General features: G+C 42.2%; 1 protein-coding gene across 3 annotated transcripts in view; it reads right to left on the minus strand.

Annotated features, from left to right (window-relative positions):
- Window positions 1–23303, minus strand: part of TRAK1 (trafficking kinesin protein 1) — a 125884-nt gene that overhangs the window by 80838 nt on the left and 21743 nt on the right. For all 3 annotated transcript variants that reach the window (XM_077129699.1, XM_077129698.1, XM_077129705.1), the window contains exon 2: window positions 2209–2403. In XM_077129699.1, coding sequence (XP_076985814.1) covers window positions 2209–2403 — 195 coding nt within the window. The remainder of the gene's footprint in view (window positions 1–2208; window positions 2404–23303) is intronic.

A 23303-nucleotide genomic window follows, 5' to 3' on the forward strand; every position in this document is an offset into this window, starting at 1 on the left:
CTTCTTTATTAGTACAGTAAATAACAGGATCTGTCCGCACATCTAATAACAAATGTAATTTCAAAGCGGTGGTGAGTATAGGCAATAGTTTAAAGAACTGCTTCTACCCTAATGTGATAGGCAAACAGCTGTGATTTCTACTGGTGACAAAGCCACAGGTCATGCTAATAGCGCTGTGCTTTTTGCTTACATTCACAAGGGAAGGAAATGCTACATTTCATTTAGAAGTTAGTGAAAATGAAGCTGCATTTTTCCCCCTTTCTAAGTTCGTGAGCCCCTAGGCCTCCGTTTAAGGTCCCCTGCTCCAAGCTAAGAGTTAATACCTGATTGTTCAATTCTAAATATTAAGCAAATACCTATTTTGCTCTAAGCACAGGTACCAGAGAAGAAATTACACACTGAGGGCAAGACTTAAATGCAACACGCCCTAACAACGTTCAAAATCTCTGCTCAATATTTATTTTGGCTCTTCCAGTTTCACCACAATTCGTGTTATCTATTGCCAATCCACCAGGAATTCTTTCTCTTTAAAAAAAAAAAATGAAAGGACACAATCTCTGACTGTTAAGTAGATTTTAGAATAACATGCTTCTAATTCCTTGCTAATAAAACCAGTTCTACCCAACCTGCAGACATTTTGGAGGAAAGAAATGAGGCAAGTCACATGCAAGTTTCTGTGAAGACTGTGACGTGTAATCCACGGATGGTGTCCCAACACACTGTCAATGTAAGCAATCAATCATTTGTGGGAGGGGATCCAGGAGCCCCCTTGGCCATGAGGGGCCCTCCAGAATCCCAGGAGGGTCCCTTAAGGAGGAATAAGTTAACACACAGGAGCATACAGAATAATAATTTCTTGTTAATTCTACTGTAAACCTGTCTGAACACAGCAAACATGGAACCTGCCAAGAAGATTACTCTGGATACAGTTTTCCAGACACATCTCCTTGGTGGTGCAGATACCATGAGTAAGCAACAGTGACTTGCAAAGAGCTCTCCATACATTGCAAGACACACCAAGGAGTTCCAACACATAAACTTTAACGTCGGTATGAGTCTAACATGCTTCATATCTGCCCTGATGTGTATTATTCTGTTTTTACTCCTATTGCAACTGGTTATCTGCAATGCCCACAAACAGACTGATGATTTGCATCAGGCATAAAACACCAGTCACTTTAAACAAAATACCTTTCTTATCAAAAGTAAATAGAGAACATGTGAAAATGGCCCCACAAGTTTCCTGAAGGAGAAACTTGTAGTTCTGATGTGTTTATTGTAAATGATTTCACAAATTCAAGAAAATGGGAAAGATTAGTCTGTATCAGTGAAAACAACTACTTTAAAGATGTGCTTTATAAGCTAGTTGTGAGCCCAGCTGTCTCTAAGTAGAAGCAGGATCACTGTATGTTCTGTTAAAGTTGACAGGACACATAACATGCAGATGTGTCACTCTGAAAGTGAATGAAAGCTCCTTAAATTGTTGGTTTAGACCAGGCTCAAGTTAACCTGAATTTTAAGTCAGCAGTGCCAGCAGGAATGAGCACCTGGCTCTGTCCTACTAATCTCAAAGCGCCCTGCATTTTTGAAGAGTGAAAGTGCTTCTCCAAAAGCACCCCTTGAATGAATTTCAGAATCATCATTAGTATCAGTTTTTAAAATTACACTTTTTTTCAAGTCTGTGATGTCACATTTCGGGCCCTGTCATCATGGCCTCAATGGAAAGAAAAACCTAGCATACTGCTCACCCTCCCAGGCACTAGTCATACAGCACAACTGGAACTGCGGCTACAGCGACATTTTGCAATCTCCAAATAACCATCTAGTGGACTTCCACACACGCGCCATCAGCCTCGTAGTCATACTCTGTTATATCATATGAACTCCGTGCCGCCTGGATGTCACCAATACCTCTGGTTTGAAAGGCAGACTACCTTCTTCTCAGATAAAGAGTCTCTAAGCTCTCACATGGTGCTGGTAAGAAGGGGAAATGGGAGCATTTAAAGTTCTCCTTCAACAGTCAGAAGAAAGTTGATTCAAATGAAATTATACTTGGTCCCTACTACTCTGAAATTTCTGTTCAGAGCACTTACAATTTAGGCCCTTTATGTGGCTAAACCCTAAGGTCACAAAATGTGGTAACCAATATAAGATCTTCTTTGCTGCCATGGCCAGGGTGCCATACCCACACGAAGGGTAACTACTTACGGAAGTACTTCAGCGTTTCTTCAATTTGCTCCGTTGTGAGGTCTATGTTGGCATCTGGAGAAATGAGAGGTGTATGGAGCCAGTCGTCGTGGTCATAACCGTAGATGGTGTCAGCTCTTAACTTATAATGAGGCAGCTGCTCCTCCAGCAGGCTAATGATCTCCACCTCTGGAAGGTCGGTGCTATTGCACACGTCTGGAGAGAAAAGGACAAGAAGTGAGAGACCATAACTGGGTAAGGCCTTGCTGCTGCCAGTTCACTAATCTATGGCTAAAGTAGACATCTCCAGCCACTTATCTACAACATGGAGAGACCAGACAAGACCATGTCAGAGGTCTTTTTCCCCTATTTCAATCCTACTATCAGAACTCAGAATTATTCATGCTTACCACCAAGCCCTGGGCGAGAATTCCTTCTCTTTAGTGGTCCTCTATCTGCAAAGTCAAGCCAAAGTTCCCTGGGAATATGTCAGTCTTCCCAATCCCATCTCCAGCCATTCTCTCTCAAGCACTTTACACTTGAGCCAAACCAGTAGGTCTGAGAATAATTCTACCAATCTGCGTAACTCCCTCCTGCCATTCTTTTACCTTTCAAGCTATCCCTCTCACCTAGAATTTTGCTTTCATTTAATTCACTCATTCATCTCTCCATCCATCCATCCATCCATCTACCCATCGTCCATCCATCCGTCCATCCAAATATATCCCAAGTACCAGAGGCCCAGGAAACATAATGAGGAACACAGCAATCATGCACCTGTTCTTGAAACACTTATATTTTCATGGGGCTTCCAAGCATTAGACCAACAGGGGCCCACCCTTCAAGTCACAGCTCGAATACCACCTCTTCCATGACATGCTGTTGCTTTGAGCACTCCAAGCCGAATGAACTCGCTTCCCTCTACTGTATTCACATAGCATTTTATCAGAACTTCTAATGCTGGACTTATTACATCCTGTCTCCTGAGTATCCAACTCATCTCCCTGTGAGATGATAAACTTCCGCACACGGTTGTCCTTGATCTCCTGCCTTCACCCCTCACAGCTAGCTGGCCAGGGGTGCACAGTCATGTCTATGAAGGTGAACTGATTCAGACAAAGACATTAATGCAGTCCTTTTAATTAAATTGTAAACACACAATACAGGACAAAGATGAGTCTTCCACAATTTCTATATCCCCAGTATTTATCATCAAAGGAGAACTACAGAGAACAGATTCAATAAATACTGATAGATAATTTTTAATCAGTTATCAGCTAATTCTGACACCATCTGCTACATCACTCCATTTCACAGAAGGCATTCGGGACCTATGATGGTAGCAGCTCTCAGGTCTTATCAGTCCAAAAACAAACAAACAAAAAAACCAAGGTGTGTCTGTGGAGCACATACAACTGGATAGGATAAGAGAGGAGAGTCAACCTGTTATTTGGCTCCAGGGCTGAGCCATCAACTGAGAAAACCAGTCACAAGATAAGAATACCCTTGAGTCTATTCCTAACAGGTTGCTGCAACAAGCTTCTGAAGTAGAAAGGAGGAGGCAAAGGTGGGGCCTGATCTGGGGATTGGCCCCCATTCCCCTCCAAAGAGTTAAAAAGGACTGGGGGTGGAGGGTAGGGGGAGTAACAAACCCTCAAGATAAATACAACACATATGCACAGCAAAATTAGCAGGAAGTACCAAAGATGGATCAAAATTTAAAGAATTCCTAAAATGTGGAAAGTAGGATCAAATTCAAGGAGAAAAGCTCAGCTGTAAACACACACAAGAAAATGACTGGTGCCAACAGTGGGAGGAGATGACAGGGCTCCCCAAGCCGGAAGGCGCTGTCAGAGGCAGCAGGAAGGACCTGGGGCAGCCCCTGGGAAATTCCTCAGAGAATCAAAGCAGGACCAGCCAAGAGGACCAGTCCCTCCACTCCTCCCTTCCTGAGCCAAGGAAGAGGAAGAGGGCAGCAGAACAGTGACCTCAGAATGCAAAATCTCTTTCACATCTATTAAGAAGGCCACACAGTAGGTGAAAAAAATATGGAGTTACAGAAAAAAAGGGCATTCAGTGACAAATCCTTGTCCTTTGCGCAGGAGCAGACTGCAAGCACCTGTGGGTTCCCTTTCCTCACCCCACCCCTTCTCACTTAATTTAAGATGCAAAACTTCATTACAGAACATTTCCTTTCATATAGTCAGCATGGTTTTTTAAAGTGAAGACATTGGGGCTTTTACTTGGAGTTTTAGGGAAGCATTTCAATCCTGCCTTGGGGGAAAACTACATCTGAATGCTGAGGCTTCTCTGCCCAATGTGAGAAACCTGGCATTTTAGCTGCTCTGTATTGTCAAATGAAGAATGCATTCCCACAGTGCTCATCCTCAGCTATAAAATGACCACCTACTTAAAGGATGGTGGTGACAGGAATGTAATTAATAGCACAGGGCTGTATACTTCAAAGTGGTTCAAATGCAAAATTTTATAATAAACCACAGAACTATACAATACAAAGAGTGAACCCTAATGCAAACTATGGACTTTAGCTAATAATATAATTATTATGACATTGGTTCCTCAATTGTATCACATGTACCATACTCATGCAAAAGGTTAAAAATAGGGAAAACTTGGGGTGGGTGGGGTAGGTATGGGAACTCAGTACTTGACATATGTTTCTATAATCCTACAACTGATATAAAAAATAACATCAGCCACCTTCTGGCTGAGGGGATGTGAGGCCAAGAAGAGAGACGCCCAACAGTCAGCATTTCTTGGCTAAGCAGTGATCTGTTCGAACCATCATTCCCACAGCAGCTCCACAAAAGGCAGTGCCAGCCTGTCCCTCGGGGACCAGGCAGGGTGGTAACACATTCCCATATGATGCACCCACACAGCAGGCTGGAGCCTTCTGGTGGCACCTCTATTTAGTGGCAGAGAAGGCAAAGGACTACCAGAAGAAAAAATAAAATCCCTTCTAAGAATAATGTGTCCCTTGTGAGCATGTTGGCAGCTGCTCAAATGCTGAGACTTGACTTGTCCTTCCATGTTTCCACGCTGAAGGTCAACCTATTTACAGTGTGGGTTCCTGGTGTCCAGGAGATATTGTTTTCCTTAAACCATGTGATGTCCAGTGAGATAAAGCAGCAAAAGGTTGAGGCTATGCCAAATGCTTTCTTAAAAAAACTCCGTATATTTGACTTTTTTGTAATACGACAAGCCATATAAATATGAGCAACTTTCCAGGTGCTTAGAAAGCACCTAGGAGGGGATTATAGAAGTGGCTCAGGGAGCTGTGCTTGACTTCGGTTACAGAGACCTCAGGTAGGGACAAACACAAGGTTCGCCTCTTGGAGAAGACATATCCCAGGCCTGAGGTCAGGTAGATGTAATATGAGGGCCTGCAAGAACTCCCCCAAGAATGCCTTCACCAACTGCCCCCTGGATACCAAACACCATGCTAGGTGCTCACGAAGAATTCTCTAACCCTCTCAGCAAACAGCGACAGAGATATTATTTGCTCTGCTTCATAGATGAGGCCTGTGAAATACATTGTCGGCCAGATTCACACACAGCTAAAAACGTGGCATATCCGGTATGAGAAGCCCCAGTTGCCTGATTTGAAAGGCGTGCTTTTCCTGCTGCCCCTGCTGCCCATCTCCCAGGTGGGTGCTCCTGAAATGGTAGGAAATTCCAGAATATTATCATCAGGAAGTTCTAGCTCTAAACAGGTAGAAGACTTTATAAATAGGGAGGTGTCAGAATGACCTTTCCCATTTGAAGCCCAAGAGACAGGGCTAAAAAGTCACTCGTCTGCAGAACCATGAAGCCAGTAACCTGAGCAGGCCAGGCCCAGCCCTCCTGACTCTAGGTGCTCATTCAAGCTCACTGTGCAAGTGGACCCTGCTGGCCCTACCTGGAGGAAAGGAATTCCTGACACTTTCAGGTAGGGTCATCATCTCCCCACAGTCCCAATTCACATCATTACAAATGAAGGACAACAACCTCCTGACCACATTTAGACCCCAAAAGGTCCACGTTTTCCACCAGATCTGCAGGAACAACAGGCCAGAAGCACACTTACCGCCAGCCTGTAGAGCCAGCGGAAAGCCAGGGCCACTCCAGCACTTGGGAGCTCTGCCCCCAAGCATCTCCTCCTTCCCAAGTCACTATACAGCTTCATGGCCTTCGGGTCTCCTGTGGTCACACTGCTGCTGGCACTACTTTTTAAGTCACAGTATTGCCCTGCTTTAAAAATCTCCCAGCTCCCTATAAAGCACTTCATAATTTGGCCGGCGCCTTCCTAGGGCAGAGGATGCTTACTGTTTCCTGATATCCAAACTCTGCATCTTCCTTTTGGTATCACTGACCCCAAGGTGTGACTGGGTACATGGCCACCCAGCTAAAAACGATCTTTTCCCAACTTTCCTTGCAGTAAGTGTATTTGTGTGCCTAGTTAATTGGATATAACCAGGACTTTCAAGTCATGCCCTTTCCACCTGGTCAAACCACAGGATGGAGCCATCCTTCCATCAAAGATGTGAAAGCAGGGTGGGCCGCGGTGGCTCAGCGGGCAAAGTGCTTGCCTGCTATGCCGGAGGACCTCGGTTCGATTCCCGGCCCCAGCCCATGTAACGAAAACGGAGAAACAAAATACAATAAAAAACAAGAAAATGTTTAAAAGATGTTTCCCTTTCTTCCTCTCTTCCTTCCTTCTATCCTTCCTTCCTTCTCTCTGTCTTTCCTTTAAAAAAAAAAAAAAAAGATGTGAAAGCAACAGCTGAAAATAGCCAGAGCAACCCTGGGAGCCTGGGCCAACCTGGTGGAGCACAGCTCTCCTGGGCCATCTTCCACTTGGGTTCTTAAGAGAGAAAGAAAGAAACTTCTACCTTATTTAAGCGGTTATTATTTTAGTCTCTGTTAGAGCAGCCACATCAATACCCAAATACCTTTCTTATCAAGTTCAGCCTCTGCTATTTTCTCCAGTATGTCTTCATGAAGCCACACCAACTCCTTACCATTCTCAAAACCCTTTTTTCTTTTTCCCACAAATCTGGGGTTTTATACCCGCTGTTTTAGCTACCTAGAATCCTCTCCAATGCCCAGTAAACTTCATCCCAAAATACCATCAAATGTCACCTATAATTTCCAAGTCCACCTGGGCCCCTCTCCTCTGACCACCACAATTGGCATGTAAATTGCTTCATTACAGTGTTAAAACTGCTTTCTATATGTCTCTTCCCCACTAAATGTGGTTCCCTCCAGGAGAAGAGGCTCTAAATTATACATCTTTACATCCAACGCAGCCCTTAGCACCACCAAGCCGAGCAACAGTAAGTGCTGGATGACCGGAACAAAAGGAAGGAAGAAGCGGCAACAGGTGTTAGGTCGAGTCTGCCAAACCCCTGCCCACTGAGGACGGACCAGCACCCAGCCTCCAGAATGGGGAAGGTGGTGCCATCTAGTGTCCATGTTTTTCAAGTCCCTCCCAGTATCACCTTAGCTCTTTGTCCAGCGTAGAGGAAAGTCCCACCAAGGAAGTATCACACCTCACACAGCAAACGCTGATCCAAGGTCTCTCAACTGAATATAACAGGTCTCTTCACTCTGTCACAGCTATAACACTTCCCAGGTTTTTTCTAACGCACCCTGGCACCTCGGAAGGAGCCAGCACATTGGGGCTTGCAGGCCACCAGGGCACAGTCAGGTGCTGGCAGTGCACGGCACCCCTGGTGCGTGCACCTGGGCTCTGGTCAGAACATTTAGGGTGGAAAGAGAGCTCTTTTGCAACCTCACACCTTCATTCTACAGATGAAGAAAAAAAGTCCCAGAGAGGTGACAACATGATTTACCCAGGCAGCCAGGCAAGATTGGGGGCAGCGCTCTGGCCAAGATCCCATTCTCCAAACTCTTGAACAGTCCTCTTGGTGTGGCGCCAAGCATATCTTCCCCCGAGGATGCAGACCCTCCTCCTTAGGATGAAAGCTTCATTTAGAATTGGCTGGGAGGAGGAAAAGGATTCTGGAGACTGCTCAGCATCAAGAATGTCTGCAGCTGTATGAGCAGCTATGTCCACTGCACATGTGACTTGGGCTAGAACCTCACCCCCAGGGAGGGGCTAGGGGTCAAAAGGTCCCTCCTTAGGGATTTGCGCTGAGACAAACTGGGCCCCTCAGACCACAGGTGAAATGCCAGCTCTGTAAAACCTGCCAGGCACCTGGGACAATGCTTACATTTTTCAGCAGAGGGGTACAGCTCCAATTAGCGTCTGACATTTAAAAATCTAGGAATCTCATGTGAAAACACAGATATCTGGACTGTTGGGAGAAGTCAATGTATCTACAACCACAGAGCTGGCCTCCTAAACAAAGCAGTTAGATGCTCTGAGAGGTGGACAGACCATCCAGACAGAGGTAATGCCATCAAGGTTTCTGAGCCTTTGGCCTGCAGATCAGAGCTGGAGGGCTCTGTGCCCAGGAGAACAGAGCTGCATGGCTGCAAAGGAGGCAGTGAGCAAAAGAGCAGTCCAGGAAAAACCTTCCCTAAATACTCACCTAGTCTTCAGAAGATCCCAGGAAAAACGACAGGGGCAGAGGGGAGGATAAAGGGAGGTAAGAGAGAAACAGTGCTGGGCAAAGAAGAGAAGCTTAGTAGGAGGAAGAAAGTGGAGCAGGACACAGAGGAAAGAGGGAAAGAGGAAAGCTTGGGACAGAGAATGTGAGGCAAGCCAGGACCACGACTGCCACCTGCTGGAAGATGGTTCTGGAAGGTGTGCCAAGTGGACTGTTGAAGAATTTGGAGAATGGGATCTTGGCCGGAGCGCTGCCCCCAATCTCGCCTGGCTGCCTGGGCAAATCACGGGGTCACCTCTCTGGGACATTTTTTCTTCATCTGTAGGATGAAGATGTGAGGTTGCGAAAGAGCTCTCTTCCCACTCTAAATGTTCTGAGCAGAGCCCAGATGCACACACCAAGGGTGCTGTGGCTGGACGGGCTGTGTCTGGGAGTGGCTACTGCCCCCAGCACCTGACTGCACCCAGTGGCCTGCAGGCCCCAATGAGCTGGCTCCTTCCAAGGTACCAGAGAGCTATACAGTTACATGGGCTTCCCCGATGTTTAAGCGTAGGATGCTAATTTAGGGATCTGCGAACATGTGAGAGTCTAGTAAACATACCTGCTTCCAGCCGACATATTGGGATTTCCATCCTGGTGTCTCACTTTGGGACTCAGGAAAACATTGCTGACTGCATCACAGGTGACAATCAAAGAACAAGAAAAGGAACCTTAACTCATCACATTACAAAGCGCTTCTTTGCCCCATTCCTTTACTCACTATGTTTCTACTTACTGAGTAGCGAGCTCCCAGGTCTGTGCTTGAGAAAGTCCCAACTGGAGGAAGTTCCCCCACCCATGGCACACTTCCTTACTCATGAAGAATCTACAACCCTCGGCAGTGACTGCAGCAGTAAGACAGGATTCCCCACCTACTCAGCCACCTGCAAACCTCTCTGTACATAATGCCTTTTTGCTGAAATGATTAAGACTGAAGAATACAGATTCAAAGACTCATACCCAGGCCATCATGGCATTAGAGACATACAATACTTCATAACAGGTGTGTAAGAGATATCCTTCTAGAAAATTCTTCCCTATCATGGGATCCTACAGTTTGTAGCCTTACTCTACACATCTTCAGGGAACTCAGTAATTACTTTCTACACCACAAAAGTTCTGATTTGACAAATTACAAAGGAACCATTAGAGCTAAAAATTAGCAACTGTCCGCATTTAATGGAAGAGGACAATGTACTTAGAGAGGCTGAGGAACTTACCAAATGTCACACAGGAAATCAGCAACTGATCTGAGGCTGGTGTGCAGCCCACAGGACATCCCACCACTCAAGGGGCCTCAGGAAGTAGCAACATCATAACACTGCATGGCATGCAGTAAATGCTCAATGATATTTGCTGGATGGTACAAAGCGCTTGCATCTATTACTGCAGTTCATTTACTCTCACAAATCAGCATGCAGGACAAAGGATTAGGAATACATGTTACAAACAAAAAAGCCAATGTCCAGAAGATTGCACAAGGAGCCTTTGACCCCACCTGTGGTCTACTTTATTCCAACCCTAATTTAAATGTGAGTCACTCCCACCATGTATGGCCCCTTCCAAGGAAACCGCTAGGGAAAGAAGCTGCAAGAAAACCTTTCTACTCCATTCACTAAGCTGTAGGCATTTTAACAGGACCAAGGCCCTTCCAAGGTCTGGAGAACAGTGTGCAAAGTGCCACCAGGCAGGCGCTGGCATGCTGCAAACCCTGGGTTTCCCTAAGATAGGACAACAGATAACTTCTGAGGCTCCAGCCTAGATCTCTGAACCAGAATCTGTATGGATGGGGTCCAGAAACTGACTTTTTACTTCAAGTCCTCCAAGGGTTTCTTGCACACCAATGTTTGAAAGTTGACAGGTAGCCCCCTGCCATAATTTTAAATTTCCTTTAAAAAAAAAAAAACAGATAAATAAAGCATGGGTTTGACATTTAAAATACTGAGGTCCCTACTCCAATCAATATGGTTGGAGGCTCTGTCTCCCCACAGAGGCTTTGAACAACCAGTAAGAACTTGCAGAAACATCTTTCTCAAAGCTCCAGAAAACAGTTGAAGGACTGCAGTAAGAAGGCAAGTACCGCATCGAGAAAAGGGTTACTTACAAGTGGTGGGATCTCCTGGAGCCCTGGCTGGCCCTCCCTAGCTCTCACTGGTTGTGTGCAGAACTGGTCTGCTCTCCCAGAACAGAGGAACCCTCAGGCACATATGGGAATATGTATAGGCCTGAGGGACCTATCATCCTAGAGCTTGCCCTGCATGTAGAAGGCAACACAGAGAACATTCCTAGAGACAGCTGTGGGAGAGCTGTCAAATCACGCTGCCTGGGGAAAGAGGATTTCTGGCTGTAGGACATGCACTGCAGTGTCCAGGAATGTGAGGAAACTTTCCTAGGGAAGAGGGGACATTTGAAACCATGTATAAGGAGGAATTCCTAAAGCCAAGCACACACGCCCAAGATAAGACATATGTAAAGAAATGATCAGGGAGGTCCCTACACTTTGGCCTGGGGCTATTCTCTAAATGACATTAAGGATAAGCCCTGATGGGGAGCCAGATCAATCTGCAAAGACTTGGAAAGGTGTTTTTTTTCTTTTCTTCTTTTTTTTTTGTTAGCTCCTTGCATTCAAGGAGCTGGATACAAGTTTAAGGAACAGAGTCTAAATTCAGTGATAACACATTAAAACATCAAAATGTCCAGGTATCAACAAACGATCACAAAAATACAAAGATACAATAAACGATGGCCCAGGCAAAGGAGAAGACTAAAGTATTAGAAACCATCAGTGAGGAAAATGAGACCTAGGACATACTAGATGTTCTAGTTTGTTAGCTGCTGGAATGCAGTATACTAGAAATGGAATGGCTATTAAAAGGGGGAATTTAATGAGTTGCTAGTTTACAGTTCTAAGGCCGAGAAAATGTCCCAATTAAAACAAGTCTATAGAAATGTCCAATCAAAGGCATCCAGGGAAAGATACCTTGCGTCAAGAAGGCCGATGAAGTTCAGGGTTTCTCTCTCAAGTGAGAAGGCACATGGCAAACACAGTGTCATCTGCTAGCTTTCTCTCCTGGCTTCCGGTTTCATGAACCTCCCCGGGAGGCATTTCCCTTCTTCATCTTCAAAGGTCACTGGCTGGTGGACTCTCTGCTTCATGGTGCTGCAGCATTCTCTGCTCTCTCTGAATCTCTTTCTCCAAAACGTTTCCCCTTTTACAGGACTCCAATAAACCAATCAAGACCCATCCAAATGGGTGGAGACATGCCGTCACCTAATCCAGTTTAACAACCACTCTTGACTAAATCACATCATCCAGGGAGATGATCCAATCACAGTTTCAAACATATAGTATTGAACAGGGATTATTCTACCTTTACGAAATGATATTTTGATTAAAACAGGGCTTTTCTAGGGGGTATACTTCCTTTCAAACCAGCACATGCGAGTTTTTTAAAATAGTTTTAAATATGCTCAAAGGGCTAAAGGAAAACATGAACAAAGAACTAAAGAAAATCAGGGAAAAGACAGACGATGCAAAGAATGTATCAATAGTGAGTTGGAAATTATGAAAAGGAACCAAACAGAACCAAAGACCACAGTAACAGAAATTAAAAATTCCCTAGAGGGGTTCAGCAGCAGAATAGAGCTGGCAGAAGAAAGAATCAGTGAACCTGAAGATAAGACAATTGATATCATTCACTCTGAGGAGAAAGAAGAAAGAATGAAATGAAGAGAGCCCAAGAATCTGTGGGACACTGTCAAGTGTAACCACATAACCATTGTAGGAATCCCAGAAGGAGAAGAAAATGAGAAAGGGGAAGAGAAACTATTCAAAGAAATAATGTATGAAAACATCCCAAATTTAACAAAAGATATTTCAAGATGCTCAAAGAACTCCGAACAGTATAAACCCAAATAGAGCCATGCCACAGCATATTATAATCAAACTGGTGAATGCCAAAGATAAAAGGATAATTCTGAAATCTGCAAGACAGAAGTAATGTGTTACACACAAGGAAGCTTGATAAGATGAAGTTCAAACTTCTCATTGAAAACCATGGAGGAAAGAAGGCAGTGGGATGATACATTTAAAGTGCTGAAAGCAAAAAATTGACAACTAATTGCAAAACTGTCTTTCAAAAATGAGACAGACAGACAGTATAGATAGATAGTATGGTAAAGCAAATGTGGCAAAATGTTAAAATTGGTGGATCTGGGTAAGGAGGTGGGGGGTAGGTAGAATTCTCTGTATGGGTATGTATTATTTTTGTAACTGTCCTGTAATTTTAAAAGAGTTCCAAAATAAAAAGTTCAAAAAAAAAAAATTAGGAAGAGATTAAGACATTCCTAGATCAACAAAAGCTGAGGAAGTTCATTATAACTACAGCAGCCCTACGAGAGATGCTAAAAAGAGCTCTGCAGGTTGAAAGGAAAGACAGACAATACATTGAAGCTGCATGAAGGAATAAAGATGTTTCTGTTGAGGGTAACAACATGGGTAAATATAAACACCAATACTACTGTTATTTTTTTATTTGTAACTCCACTTTTGACTTCCTCCAAGATCTCACACGTGAATGCATGAAATGTAATGATAAATCACTGGTTTGAGACTCGATGTACAAACACATAATTTGTGACAAGAACTTACACAAAGGTGGAAGGATGAGTGAAACATAATTTTATATACTACTGAAGTCAGGTTGGTACCAAATCAAATGAGATTGTTACAGATTCAGGGTGTTAAATTTAAGTCTCATCGTAACTACAAAGATAATATTGGAGAATACGCAAGTTTACAGAGACACAAATTAGAGTACACGTTGCTAGGGACAGGGAGTAGGGGATGTGGAATTAATACAAAATGGGTATAGAGCAACTGTTCGGAGAGAAAGAACAATTTTAGTAATGAAAGGTGGTGAGGGTACTGTAGTACTGTGAATCTGATTAGTCCCACTGAATTATATGCTTGGGAGTAGCTGAGATGGGAAAGTTTATGTTGTATATATGTCCCCACAATTTAAAACAAAGAAGGAATAACTAAGGAAACAATGACAATTAAATGCAATGCATAGTCCTGGATGGGATCTCGCAAGGGAGGAGGGAACAGAATTGAACAAGGGAAAGGCAATCTCACTGCCAGCTCTGTCCCACCCACGCATCTGTCCTCTGCCTACCTTCTGAGACTTCCTGTTCAGGGACAGGGGCCTCGTCTCAAGGCTCAGCGGTGGCAGGACTAGAGGCCGGAACCTCCAACTAGCCCCCTCACTCCTCCTCCCTGCCTGGGCTCACGACCACCCCTCAAGAAGAGAAGTCTTTCTTTTCTGGAACTCCCATGAGGCACAGTTCATGTGCCTTGAGAAGCAAAGAGGGTCTCCAGGAGAGAGGGAAGAACAAAACAGAGCAGCCAGCAAGAAACTGGAAAGAAAAGGCCTGAGAAACGGTGTGTCTGAGACAGAAACAGAAAGCAACCCTACAGAGTTCTCAAGAAGGTTTTGGCCTTCGTTACCACCACAAGCAATTCTTTCTTAGAAAACAGGATAGCACCTACACTGCCTCAATTCCATGCTGCCTGGGTGTCAGGAATCGAGCTATCACTTAATCACAAAGACACAGCAGGCCAAAGGACACATACCTGGATAGGAGCACCAGGTGGAGACGGCCAACCCCCACCTGCTCTGCCGCGCATGTAGGAACAGGATCTCCAACACAAAGCGAACATGCAATCGTGTGCACGGTTCACCAGACGTGCCAGTCTGCTGCACAACAACAGAGGGTAGGAGGGGGCAGGGCAAAGCCAAGAAAGGAGAGCGCGCTGAGGAAGGCCTGGGGCAGGGCAAAGCCAAGAAGGGAGAGCACGCTGAGGAAGGCCTAAAACATCGAGACCAAAGGCAGGGGGTCTCCTGAGTGGGGACTCCAACTGCCTTCACGCAGAAACCTAAAAACACAGATGGTGCTTCACTAATATTCTAATATTAAGATATTCTACTACAACTGTGGAGAAAATCATTTTACTTTAAAAGGGAAAATTAATGTGCAGAATCTAGCCCAGACTGAAACTTCCTGGAGAATACTCAAACAATGGGGAGTGTTGGTGTTAATTTGAATTTCTCTTTTACTATGAAAAACAAATTGAAAACAATACTTTAGATTTCTAAATTTTCTGATAATTTATCTTTAAACTGCGTATGTTTTATCTTGTACTTATAAAATTAAGAGAGGGAATATTTTTACGTGAAACTGTCCAACGTCAGTATGATTGCAATTAAAATGCTTGCACTTGAGCTAGTGTTTAGACAGATGGGACTGGTGTAAACTGGAACACCACTCACAGAAAACAGTTTGACAGCATGTTTGGAGAGCTAAAAAACTGTTTCTGAACCTTAAAGCTATAATCTCATACCTGGGATTAAATGTACGAAAGGAATCCAAAGAAAGCACTGTTAAGAATAGCTTCCAAAAGGGAAGCTAAAAGTCTCTCTTTAGAGGAGTAGATAAATAAACTATGATTTATTCAGAACAGAATAGTATTTGGGTATTAAAATGAATAAACTAGATCTGCATATATCAACATCAAAAATATTACCAGCATAATGTTGAGTAGAAAGAAGTTGCTAAAGAAGCATTCAGTATGAGACCACTTATGGAAAACTTTAAAAATGCAAAATAACAATACACACTGTGCACAGATACATGTGGAATAAAAGTTAAAGGATATTCAAAGGAATCAAACATACCACCAGGAAAGGAGAAAAGGAAGCAGAGGAGCTGGAAGAGCCAAAGCTGCGCATTTGTCTTGGTTTGCCCAAGACAGTCCCAGCTTACGCCTATGGTTCCACTGTCATTATTAATATCACCCTCTGTCACTCTCAAAAGTGTCCCTGCTTAAAAACTGCATTGGGATACCACGACACACACACTAGAATGGCTACAGTCCAAAGGATAGACAATACTAAGTATAAGAAAGGAAGTGGAGAAACTGCAACCCTTATACATTGCTGGTCAGAGTTCAAATGATACAGCCTCTTTGATGGCAACACAGTTTCGTAAACTTACAGAGAAATCATTATATTGCGACATTATCACTGTGTCATTAGATTGCCTCAATGGGTGAATTTTTACATCTGTAAATTAAACCTCCATAAAGCTGTTTTTAAAAAACTGTCCTCACTCAGACAATACTCACCTTAGTTTTGGCCAATTATTTCAATCTGACATAAAAACAACAAAATGATATTAAATATAAATGAGGGCACAAAAGTATCTGCAAATTACTTCTGTATATCACTGTACATTTTAACTGTCAAACCTTGAACACATTTTTAAAAAGCTGTTCCAGTATCACCAAGTACAGCTGACATAATTAGCAAAAGGGCAGGGTCTAAGCAAAGCTCATAAATTCAATGAAACATTATAAAGCCATGCAAATCAATTATTTGTTCATTTCTAGGGACGGGCCATTTGGGTAAAAACTGAAATGAAGATCTTGGGGAACAGACAGTATCCCAAACAGCAAACATAAAAAAATGACCAGCTCTTGACCTCTGCGCCATGAGGGCCAAGTGGAGGAAGAAGCCAATACAGGCTGAAGCGCTGAGGTCGGGACCTGGTTCAAGTTAACGACTGCATGCTGCCAACTACAACTTCTCTCTCGGTCCAGCTAAAGCTTCTAGCACCATGAGTCTCTATGAACTCCTCTGAGAGACCCACCCTGCCCACAGCAGAGTCGTCCCTTCTGGTCCTTTGTCCTGGGTATTCTCGATTAGGAAGGAGGAGGATGCGACTGAAGATGAGGTAGGAGAGGCTGGGACAGAACCAGAGAACTAGAGGTTTATCTTTTTAAAATTATACTGTTGGGTGTTACAACTATTACATAAAAATTCAATTCAACCAAATCTTATCCATTCAAACAAAAGTTGTGCCCTTCAGATATTCCATGTTTAATAGCAGCACAAATCTATAAATTCACTAGCAATCATTACATTGTACTGTGGTCACTTTATTATTAAATTGACACCATGAGTGAATTTTTGGTACGTAAATTTACCTCAATAAACCTTAAATATAACTAAGATGACAACTTTACCAAAACGATTTGCAGATTCAACACAATCCCAATCAAAATCCCAACAGCCATCTTACAGAAATGAAAAGCCAATCACCAAATTTATACGGAAGGGTAAGGGGCTCCAAACAGCCAAAACCATCTTGAAAAGAAAAGAAGAGGATTCACACTTCCTGATTTGAAAACTTACTACCAAGCTACAGTAATCAAATTAGCATGGCACTGGGCGGGCCACAGTGGCTCAGCAGGCAGAGCTCTCGTCTGCCATGCCGGAGACCTAGGTTTGATTCCCAGTGCCTGCCCATGCCAAAAAAAAAAAAAAAAAATAGTACAGCACTGACACAGGACAGATGCAGACCAAGGAAAGAAGAGAACTGAGAGTTCAGAAATAAATCAACTGATTTTTAACAAGAGGATCAAGTCCACTCAATGGGGAAACAACAGCCTCTCCAAAAAACTCATGATGGAAGAAATGAACAGTCATATGTGAAAGGATGAAGACCTTCCCATCTCATGCCATATACAAAACTTAACTCAAAATGGATCAAAGACCTAAGTACAAGAACTGAAAATCATAATACTCCTAGAAGAAAACAGGGAATCATCCAGTTAGGCAATGGTTTCTTAGACTTTACACCAAAAGCATGAGCAACAAAAGAAAAAACAGACAAGTGGCTGTCATTGAAATTAAAAACTTTTGAGCGGTTTTTTTTTTTTTTAAGTTTATCATGAAAGTAAAAAGACAGCCTACAGAATGGGAGAAAATGCTTAGAAACCACATATCTGATAAGGGTTTAATATCCAGAATATATAAAGAAATCCTAAAACTCAACAAAAAGACAGCCCAATTTTAAAATGGGCAAAAAACTTGAATAGACAGTTCTCCACAGAAATAATACAAATGGCCAATAAGCACAAGGAAAGATGCTCAACATCATTAGTCATTATCAGGATGCCCAAAACCTCAATGAGGTACAATTTCACACCCACTAGAAGGGCTACTATTAAAAAAATGGAAAATAACACATGTTGGAGATGATGCAGAGAAATAGGAGTCCTCATACATTGATAGCACAGATATAAAAATCATTTTTCAGGTGGGCCACGGTGGCTCAGCAGGCAGAGTTCTCGCCTGCCATGCCGGAGACCTGGGTTTGATTCCGGGCACCTGCCCATTGAAAAAAAAAGGAAAAAAAAAATAATGAAAAACCATTTTTTCATATAGCTGGAAAACAGTTTGGTGGTTCCTCAAAAAGTTAAGTATAGAATTGCCATATGACCCAGCAATCCCTCTGAAAGGAGGGACTTGAACAGATATTTGCATAACAATATTCACAGCAGTACTGTTCACAATTGACAATAGATAGAAGCAACCCAAGTGCTTATCAAAAATGAACGGATAAACAAAATGCGGTACAGACATAGAACGGAGTACTACTTAGACATAAAAAGGAATGAAGCTCTGATACATGCAACAACATGCATGAACCTTCAAGATATCAGGTTGATTCTGGATTTTGTGACTTTTTGATAAATGCAATTTTTTTCTCAACTCTAATTCTAAACAAATATTCATTTTTGCTCATTAAAAAAGAAAAAAGACATTTTGTTGAGTGAAATAAGTCAAACACAAAAGGACACTCTGTGTAATTTCACTGATATGAAATTATTAAAATAAGGAACTCATGGAGTCAAAAACTATAACAAAAATTCCTGGGGTGGGGGTAGGGAATGGGGACATGATGCTAAATTGATAACAGAGTTCTGTTTCGGGTAATGGAAAAGTTCTGGTAAGAGATGGTGGTGATAACACAACATTGTGAATATAATTAGCCTTCATTAAGTTATATATTTGAATATAGTTAAAAGGGAGAAATTTTAGGTTATATATACATGTTACGAGAATTTTAAAAATTTAAACCATAGGACTATCAACATGAACAGTGAACTCTAATGTAAACTGTGCTGGTTTGAAAGGCTTTACGTACCCTAGAAAAGCCAGGTTTTAATCCTAATCAATCTTGTGGGGGCAAAGGTTTCTTCTAATCCCTATTCCCTACCATAGGCTGGAAACTTGAGTAGGTTATGTTCACGGAGATGTGACTCAATTGTAGGTATTAAACTTGATTAGATGCAGATGTGTCCCCATCTATTCTATATGGGTCTTGATTAGTTTACTGGAATTCTATAAAAGAGGAGACGTTTCAGGGAGAGTTCCTTTTCAGAATGAGGAGAGAGCCGCAGAACCATGACAGGAGGATGAGAGAACCAAGAGTGCACCAGCCAGTGACCTCTGGAGATGAAGAAGGAAAACGCCTCCTGGGGAGCTTCATGAAGCAAGAGGCCTGGAGAGAACTCTAGCAGATGCTGCCATGTTCGCCATGTGCCTTTCCATTTGAGAAAGAAATGGTGAATGTCATAGTCCTTCCTGAACCAAGGTATCATTCCCTGGATGCCTTAAATTGGACGTTTCTGTAGACTTGTTTTAATTTCGACAATTTCACGGCCTTAGAACTGTAAACTAACAACTCATTAAATTCCCTTTTTAAAAGTTATTCCATTTCTGGTATACTGCATTCTGGTAGCTAGCAAACTAGAACGTAATCAATGAACTATAGTTAATAGTATAACTAAGGGTAAGGGACAAGAGTTAAGAGGAGGTTTAGATTTCCTATTTGGTGAAGGTGTATTTATTGGTTTTCTGTCTCTTGAAAACAATGAAATTATCAAAAATTGAGAACGTTGATGGACTGTGGACTTTGGGCCCTCTACATGATGCCCAATGAATGCAGGTGGCTGAAGGATGCACTGACAGAGAAGTAGACTGGTGAATGATGGTGTATATTTATGAATGAAGGTTGTGCTGCTACAAAAAGGAACAATGTTGTGAGGCACGCAACAATGTGAATGAACATGTGGGACATTTGGTGAGACAAAATCAGCCAGAAACAAAAAAACAACAATGGTATGGTCACCTTTGGAAAATGCTTATAAGAAAACAGGGGGGCCTAGATTGCAAGCTTTTAGAGCAGAAACATTAAGTCTGGAGGGGTGATTATTATTTCTGGATTTTGACAGGTTGTTTATATATATAACCTGATATTTAGAGATAACAACGAAGCCGAACAGGTTGGGATTAAAGTAATTCAGAAAATAAGGGTAAGGATGACAGTGTCTATATTTTAGAACCACACATACTCTTTGAGACCAATGGAAGAAAGGTTTATTTGATTTGGAACTGAAACTTTCTGTAGTGCATAATCTAATTCAACCTATCTGTACAGCTCATTTGAACAACTGAAACACAGGGAGCACAGAATAAGAAAGAGCTCCTTTAATCCTGTATAGATTATTGTAATGCCTGGAAACATCCTAGAGTACATTAACCAGATAAAAGTATTGGCAAAATCCCCTGAGGGATGGGAGAAAGACTATGGAAATATTAAACCTTACCATCAGGGAATCCCCTAAAACTGTGTCAAACTCTAGGGATACCCAAATCAATAGGCCATGCCCTTGATCATGAGGCTTACTCTTGTGAAGCTTATGTAGGTAGCGGAGAAGCTTAGACTACTTATAGGCATGCCTAAGAGTTACTTCTGGAGGACCTCTGTTGTTACTCAGATGTGACCTCAGTCCCTCTAAGACCAACTCGTCAAGTGAAATCATTGCCCTCCCCCCTATGTGGGACATGACATCCAGGGGTGAAAGTCTCCCTGGTGACGTGGGAGAGGACTCCCAGGGATGAATTCAGGCCTGGCACCGTGGGATCAACAATTCCATCCTGACCAAACAGGAAAAGAACTGTTACTGATAAAGTATCAGGGGCAGAGAGAATTCAAATAAAGTCGAGAGGTTACTCTGAAGGTTGCTCTTATGCAATCTTCAGAAAGACCTTGCTACCTATCATAACCTGCCAACCCCCAACCAGGACCGTTCCAGTCAATCCTAAAGAACATCTAGGTCAATTTATAAGATTCCACAAGGTTTCCAAGCACTAGAGTAACTTGCTAGAAGCCTACAACCTCCAGATGGGTCCCTGGTTCAGATAAGTCCTGAAACCTAGCCCAGCCTCTCCAGAACATCAGATAGTTCCATCTCCCTACCCCATATTAGTGACAGACCCTTCTAATATAAAAAATTTAGAATTGCCATAGCACAAACAACCCCAATGAGACATATGGAAAGATCTTACTCACAGAAGACAGGACTTAACAAATGAATATGAATGCTGAATCATAAAATTGATATCTCTTTTAGTCTCCAGTATTTCAGAGCAGGTAGAAGTAAAAACTTAAAACTGTGAAATTGTAACCCCTGCCAAAGTCTGAAATATGTTCTACAACTAATTGTGGTGCTTAGAAATTTATAGTTTTTTTGTATATATGTTACTATTCACAAAAAAAGAAGGAAAAAAAGTTTATTGTGATGATAAAAAAGAATAAGCCCTCTAGTCTCCTATATTCTGTAGCAGCTAGAAGGAAAAATCTGAGAGGACCGTGTGGTAGCCCATGACAAACTGTGGGATCTGTCCTGTAATGACTTATTGAAGAGTGCTTTGAAAACTATTGCTTATTTATTTCTTTGCTTTGTACGTATGTTATACTATGCAATAATAAAAATTAAAAAAAATAGCATAATTAAGTAACTAATTGTAACAAAGGTACCACACTAATGCAAAGTATTAATAAAAGGGAAAACTGTGTGCATGAAGGGGTGGTATATGGGAACTCTAAAAAAAGAGTTGTGTCCTTCAAAGTTACGGCCCAGGGAAAGGTTAATCTGCCCTCGGACTACCATTAGATTCATGGAATTCAGGCCAGGAAAAAAGGAAGCGGTTCACAGGATGGGTAAACACTTTACTAGGTAAACACACACCAAAGTGACAGTGGCAAGATAGTCTAATTTTTGTTTTGCCTTGTTTACCTTTTTGCATTGGGTTTGCAACATCCAATAGCCTAAGGAGTTACAAAAGCATGCCAGCCACCATAACGCCATCCCTAAGCACCCAATTCCTGGGGGCGAGTCTTCCTGAAGTGGTGTCACCCAGCCTGCTGAACCTGTTTCCAATTTTCTCCCAGCTCAGCTCTGACGGAGCACCTTTCATAAAGAATTACTGGCTTTTTTTTTTTTAATGGTAGTGATACAGGTGAGGGATTAAATTGCAAATTTTTACACAGTATTTTTTGACAACTAGATTTATTCCCAACCATTCATTGTCTATTTTTCCAGTCTTCATTCTCCTGCATGAGGCAGAGACTAAAGAAAGAAAGATGTACCCCAAACTCCAGCACCAATTCCAGCACCTTCAGTGATTCACCAGAGTCTGCCTCCTGCTATTTCCAAAGAAGGCTCGAGCTGCATCCCTCCTCCCAAATGTCAATCGTGCTAAAGTTGAAAAACCTTGCAATAAAGGACATTAATGGGCCAATTAATAAAATATGAATAAGAGCTGTAGATTAGCTAAAAGTATAGTATCAATTTAATTTTCTGATTATGATAATTACGTTCCGGTCATGTAAGAGAATGCCCATGTTTTCAGAAAATATCCACTGAGTATTTAAAGATAGCAGGCCATCATGTCTGCAACTTACACTCAAAAGGTAGGGGCAAAGAGAGAGAGAAAGGATGAATCAAACGTGACAAAATGTTACCATTTAGGAAATTTGAATTTTACTAGATTTCAACATATCTCTAAGTCTAAAATTACTTCAAAAATTAAAAGAATTAAAAATACTTAGAAACAAAAAAAGGAGCTGGTGCAAACCAACCTTTGAACTTGCATTACTATTATTTCAGACATCCTTAGGGAATTTCACAGGTAAGCCTACCATGGATTTAGAAGGTAGAGGGGAAGAAAAAAAGGTCCAAGAGCACCTGGCACTAATTCTAAAACCATTCTGAAAATCTCTTCACTACTTTCCTCACCTTTATTTCTCTCCCCTCCATTTGTCTTGGAAAATTTACTGATGGCATTATCAGAATGTTGTGGACATCTCTTCATGACAATAAAGTTGGATTCACTTCCTTTTACAAGGCTGTATAGTATTCCATTTTCAGTATGTTGCACAACTCAGCAAACCAGAGCCAATCCTCTACTTATGAACATCCTACATTTTTGTAATTAAAGAGCACTGCAATCAAAAGCTTCTGTACCAGATCTTCTCACACTTCTCCAGTTATTTCCTTAAGATAAATTCCTGGAACTGAAACTGCTGGGACACACAGGTTGCTGATACATGTCCTTTTTCTCTAGGGATATTCAACTTTTTACCATTGATATACAAAGGGGCTTGTTATTAACCCTTTGCTTATCTACTATACTGCAATTACTTTTTCTAGCTTGTCATCTGTCTTGCAACCATACTCATATTTATTATTTCTCCTCACACAGCTTTGCTCTGCTTCCGCACGACTTTCTATATGGAGCTCACATG

The sequence above is a fragment of the Tamandua tetradactyla genome, chromosome 15 (assembly GCF_023851605.1).
Source record: "Tamandua tetradactyla isolate mTamTet1 chromosome 15, mTamTet1.pri, whole genome shotgun sequence".
Taxonomy (NCBI): domain Eukaryota; kingdom Metazoa; phylum Chordata; class Mammalia; order Pilosa; family Myrmecophagidae; genus Tamandua; species Tamandua tetradactyla.